General features: G+C 37.1%; 1 protein-coding gene across 1 annotated transcript in view; it reads left to right on the top strand.

Moving 5' to 3' along the window:
• The window catches only part of LOC107192263 (PAB-dependent poly(A)-specific ribonuclease subunit PAN2), a 16,416-nt gene extending 14,515 nt beyond the window's left edge, over nt 1–1,901 (top strand). Inside the window, exons 23-24 of the mRNA XM_015581479.1 lie at nt 1,607–1,691; nt 1,873–1,901. Of these exons, the coding sequence (XP_015436965.1) occupies nt 1,607–1,691; nt 1,873–1,901 (114 nt within the window). The remainder of the gene's footprint in view (nt 1–1,606; nt 1,692–1,872) is intronic.
• The last annotated feature ends 4,440 nt before the right edge of the window (nt 1,902–6,341 follow it).

Raw genomic sequence — 6,341 nt, 5'->3', positions numbered from 1 at the left:
GATCACGAGAAATCACGAATCACTGTGAAAAATTACCGTGATTGAGAACGAACGTGATCGAATCACGAGTGATTCACAAGTAGCAGTTCACATCATCTCTAGTGAGAACGTGAGGTCACGGAGCCCCCGGTGGAGGCGCCATAGACCCTGCACGGTGAGAGCGTGGGGTCACGGAGGCCCCGGTGGAGGCGACGTTGATCACGTGGGGTGAGTACGTGGGGTCACGGAGCCCACGGTGATGGTGCTATAGAACCTGCCCGGAGGCCGCGAAAGAGGCGCCATTGATCACGTGGGGTGATACCGGGGGTCTCGGAGCCCCCGGTGGAGGCGCTATAGACCTTGCACGGAGGCCCGGTGGAGGCGCCATTGATCACGTGGGGAGAGACCGTGGGGTCGCGGAGCCCCCGGTGGAGACTCCTTAGACCCTGCGCGGTGAGAGCGTGGGGTCATAGAACCCCCGGTGGAGAGAACGTGGAGTCACAGAATCCCCACAGATGGCGCCACAGACCCTGTGTGGTGAGCGCGTAGGGTCAGAGGACCCCCACAGGTGGCGCCACAGACCCCGTGGGGCGAGGGCGTGGGGTCATAGAGCCCCCGGTGGAGGCACCAGAGACACCGTGAGTGTGAGGAAATGAGATCATAGAACCCCCGGAGGATGCACAACAATTTTGAAACGTGATCCTTTATCATTGTTGCTCGTACGTATCTCGAGCTCTGTCTAATGTTGCTCGTGCAACTGTCGAAATCTAACTGACACTTGTACGTGCTTCCGTGAACAAATTATATACACTGTGTGTAAAAAGTATTCGTACACCCTTTAAAACGGAACAACTCTTTTAAAATTGATCTGTGAGATATCGTTGAAATGACTTGAGCTTTTTGTGAAGTTAGAGACATTAATTTACTAAATGATGTGAAAAAAAAATTTGAAAAAGTTGCAATTCGTCCGAATCGTGAAGAAACTATTAAAGATCGTGTTTTACGACTTTTTAATCTGAGGCTATAATGAAAATTTAATAAATACATATCGAAGATTTATGTTAGTTATATACATGTTGAAAATTTCATCAAAATCGGTTACCGTTGCAACGAGATACAAACGATTAAAAATGTTGAAAATCGCAGTTTTTCCTGACTTTCGATCTACAACTGTAGTAAATCTAACAATTCTCATATCTTTTGATGTCTGTCGCTCGTTTCTATATTAACCGATTTCAATGAAAGTTTCAGTATGTACATAACTAACATAAATCTTCGATATGTATTTATTAAATATACATCTTTATCTCGAATAATTTTCTAAAACATTCAAAGTACTAGACATTTTTACACTTTGAATCTCATATCGATTTCTAAAATAATCCTAATTCGATGTAATATAGAACGTAGTTTCATGAGATATATTCGAAGTTCGCAGCCATTAGCTCGATATTGTCTTCAGTTACTCTTCGGTTTCACTGTGTAACAGTTAATGTAATATTTACGTATTTCTAATCCAGTTTGCAATCTTTGCGACACACCTCGAGTTCAATAATTCTTAATTTGTAACCTAACTACTCTTAACGTAGTGTAATCACTTAATGTTTATGTTTATTTTCTGTTTCAGAGTTTCGGTTTGAAACTACGTACTACCGACCTGAGCATCGCTGACTGCCTTCAAACAGAATTCGGCAGGAAAATGGCGAATTCTGGTAAGTTATTATAATGTTTATTATACCATTTATTATGACAACAAAGTGACACTTCATTATGAATTTAGTAAAGTCTGAGTAGATTTAGTATTCTCTATAAACATTTTAACGGACTTTTAATAAGCTATCTTTTGGATAAGTGACGAAATACATATACATTTTTGGCGTTATGTTTTTTCAGTGTTACATTCGCCGTTTAAATTGGAGTGATGCACATGTTTCTTCCCGCCAAGTCGTATTACTGGAGGATATACCGCTCTGAGCAATCAGCTACTCGGGATCTCCCGAAGATAGCCGAATGAACCACTCGGCACCGGCCGAATGTAACCGAAGTGTCATTCGTTTCGGAGAATTTGGCTGGATAAGACGTAGAAGCCGTTTGCTCGTACCAAAGTGAGTGTTTGACATTTACCTGTCATCTTTATTCATATATATATTAATTCCTAGACCTTCATTAGCTCACTACCGTTACTGTCCTTTAATATTTATCCAATTTAGACTAAATAATCCCAAATTAATTCGATATCGTAGGTTTCGGTTTACTCTTCGGTTTCACTGTGTAACAATTAATGTAACATTTACGTATTTCTGATCCAATTTGCAATCTTTGCGACACACCACGAGTTCAATAATTCATAATTTGTAACCTAACTATTCTTCACGTAGTGTAATTACTTAAATTTATGTTTCTTTTCTGTTTCAGAGTTTCGGTTCGAAAGTACCTATTACCGTCCTGAGCATCGTTGACTGCCTTCAAACAGAATTCGGCGGAAAATTGGTGAATTCTGGTAAGTTATTATAATATTTATTATAACATTTATTATCACAACAAAGTGACACTTCATTACGTATTTAGTAAAGTCTGAGTAGATTTAGTATTCTCTATAAACATGTTAACGGACTTTTAATAAGTTATCTTTTGGATACGTGACGAAATACATATACATTTTTGGCGTTATGTTTTTTCAGTGTTACATTCGTCGTTTAAATTGGAGTGATGCACATGTTTGTTCCCGCCAAGTCGTATTACTCGTGCATATACCGCTCTGACCAATCAGCTACTCGGGATTTCCCGAAGATATCCGAATCAACCGCTCGGGACCGGCCGAATGTACCCGAAGTGTCATTCGTTTCGGAGAATTTGGCGGGATAAGATGTAAAAGCCGGTTGCTCGTATCAAAGTGAGTGTTTGAGATTTACCTTTCATCTTTATTCATATATATATATATATTAATTCCTAGACCGTCATTAGCTCTCTATCGTTACTGTTCTTAAATATTTATCCAATTTAGACTAAATAATCCCGAATTAATTCGATATCGTAGGTTTCGGTTTACTCTTCGGTTTACTCTTCGGTTTCACTGTGTAACAATTAATGTAACATTTACGTATTTCTGATCCAATTTGCAATCTTTGCGACACACCACGAGTTCAATAATTCATAATTTGTAACCTAACTATTCTTAACGTAGTGTAATTACTTAAATTTATGTTTATTTTCTGTTTCAGAGTTTCGGTTCGAAAGTACGCACTACCGTCCTGAGCATTGCTGACTGCCTTCAAACAGAATTCGGCGGGAAATTGGTGAATTCTGGTAAGTTATTATAATGTATATTATAACATTTATTATGACAACAAAGTGACACTTCATTACGTATTTTTATATTGTTTTTAACCGTAAGTGAAATAATCGTGCTTTCGTGGTTTGTGCTAAGATCAAATGAGAATTTTTTCGAGCAATTTTTTCAATACATATTGTTATGTAGTTGAAGCATTCAAAATGGCTTCTTTGAATGTTACAAAATTTGAACTACAGTACTTTGAGACATTCAAATTGGAAATGTTTGTGATTTATGTATCTCGTGAAATTGTATTAAAATAGATTATAGATAATTTCTCGTGTCTTCCCATATGAGATTATTGTATTTGCATTTATATACAGTTTTTGGTGTAAATTTGATCAATACAAGCTGCATAGTTTATCATGCTTTTTATCAAAGCGTACATAAATAATGCAACTTTGGTACTGCTAATGATTTTATGAATATGTAGAAAAGTGGGACATTGATTAAGTGAAAAAACAAACATGATTGCAGCATAGTTATGTATTATGCTACAACGTAATTCATAAATATTATAAACTGAATAATTGTCGTGTTATATTTATTAGTAATAATAATATTGAATGTAACAAATTTGTCTTGTTTTTTTTTTCAGTTTCTTTAAATGTTGCATCACTGAACACTAAATCGGATAACCTGATGTGAAGTTTCACCAGCAAAAACTCTAAACCCTTCTATCATGCGGTGAGTCCTTGTATGCCTTTTTTATTACTCCAATCCCCAATTATGCCATAGGACGATTAGTCCAGTGTGACACAGGCAACTGATTGTATATATGCTAAATTTGGGGAGTATAGTGAATGTGGGTATGCTATCGTACCTTGGCAATGGCATTGACAATGGGATCACCCGTGGGTTGTTCAATATGTAGAGTCAAATATCTTATTAAAGAATCATGATTAGTCTTTTTGTCTTTAAAAATGAATTTCCAGTAGGGTCTTTTTCTTAATGACTGAATTCTATTAAATTAATAAGTATCCAATCTTTGCTTTTCAATTGTTATTAATACAAATTTGAATCATTTTAATTACAAATTAAATGAGAAAGAATCAAAGAATATTAACCTGTTAAAAGAGTAGCAACTAATAATTTTTTTCGTTGGATTTTCAGGATAATGTCGTCCAGCAAAGCTCACATTCATCACTGAGTACTCAATAAGATGTCCTCGGGCAAAGCTCCACTTGATTCAACATTCTTGTCTTATACGCAGCCCTTCTATCATCGGGTGAGTCGCATGCTTTTTGATTCCTCTGGTCCCCAATCATGCCGTAGGACGATAGGTCCGAAGCGGCACGGGAGACTGGTTGTATACGTGCTAAATTTGGCGAGTACAGTGAACGCGGATATGCAATCATATCCGCGAGTAGTAACATTGATCTGTTGTGTTCCTTAGCTAGGCTAGGGTCTTCTTGTATGCCATGTTTACAATTAGTAATGCAATTCATAAATATTTTATATTAAAAGTATATTTATGAGTTCAACTTTAAAAGTTTGATATAGAGGTGAATGTGATGCGAACGAAGTCACATTGCTTACTTATAATTTCAATGTCGTCGTCTGGTATCATTTATGAATGTAGAATGAAATACAATTTACATAAGGAAATTTACAGAATATAGAAAATACAATAAATTCACAATAGTCTACAACTAGTCAGCTGGTACAAAAATAGTATTGAATTCACTAATGTGTAAAAGAAATTTAGATAATAGATTTGATTGTAGAGTAGAAAGAACGGAACCATACGGGTATGTTTAAAATAAAGGGGAAACATAGTGGTGCCTTCTTAGATGAGCATGTTGTAGCAGTTAGCGCAATACCACGAGACGCGTCAGCACGTTTCAAAAACCGGAACCAGTGTCGCAAGACACAAAGGTATCATTCGTATTTGCAAGTTCCATGAATAGTGGAACACGTGTACTGGGAATCGCAATAAAGTATCGGTGCATAAAAAGAAGACGTATTAAGTTATGTCACCTGTGCATCGATATGCACGCCCTAGTGAAAAACCGCGTGTTATGGAACAATTTAACACGTTGTGCATGTATGACCATTGAAAAGTGCATTGCGATTTCCAGTTATCGTGGCCGGTGTTTTCGTTGCCACTGGCAAAGAACGCATACGGTTACGTACACGGGTAGACTACCGAGACGTACTGACGTGTACTCACGACCACTTTCATGGAGTGTGAGCGTTAAATGTAGGGAAGGTACTACTGTGTTTCACCAGCATGTATTGTGTTCTACAAAACATATTTGTATGGTAGACGTATATACTCAGAAGGAATGAGTATTCTGTCTTTTATAAAGGGCAGAGCAGAGGTGTCCATCTATTGCTTATGAGCAGCATTCTTTCCCTCCGGAGGTACCCTCATTATGGGTCTTAGTTTGACTCGTTCGAGTCAATCTGAGGTCGGTAGTGGAGGAAACCCACGAGGGGAGGCTCGAACAGCTTGTGGCTTGTGAGCGACATTTGGACACCTCTGTTATAAATTATATTTTTATGATAGTTACTTGTTGCATATTAAGAAAATTTGATTTTACCCATTAGTGTGTTAATTATTATTTTTAACAGTTGTACTGTCACTTGTAGACAAATAAGAAAATGAATGGAAGTTGAATGTATTTACTAATGTAAATAGTAAAACTATTTTTTACTACTTACTATTTTATAATTTGATTAATAAATGCAGGATTTAATATGATACCAGACTACTGCAAAGAAGTTTAAGATTAATACTTCTGAAGAATATATATTATCAGATTAACTAAGCGTATTGAAATATATCAGAAATACGTACTCTCACGTTTCTCAAAGATAGTTATAAAAATTAAATAGTGCACTTTCATACACATAGATTGAGTTAGAACGTAACGTTCTGGACAAATGTGATATTACAGACCATGTACAAGAAGGCATTTCGCGACGGGTAGATTTCTGAGTCAAAGTGACATGATTTGTTACATTTATGTTATCTGTCTTACATTGACTTTGACGACGGAATCGCCCGAGGGTTGTTCAATGTATA

The sequence above is a fragment of the Dufourea novaeangliae genome, unplaced genomic scaffold, assembly GCF_001272555.1.
Source record: "Dufourea novaeangliae isolate 0120121106 unplaced genomic scaffold, ASM127255v1 scaffold318, whole genome shotgun sequence".
NCBI classification, from domain to species: Eukaryota; Metazoa; Arthropoda; class Insecta; order Hymenoptera; family Halictidae; genus Dufourea; species Dufourea novaeangliae.
The sequence above is the reverse complement of the archived record's forward strand: the minus strand, read 5'-3'. Positions and strand labels throughout refer to the sequence as shown.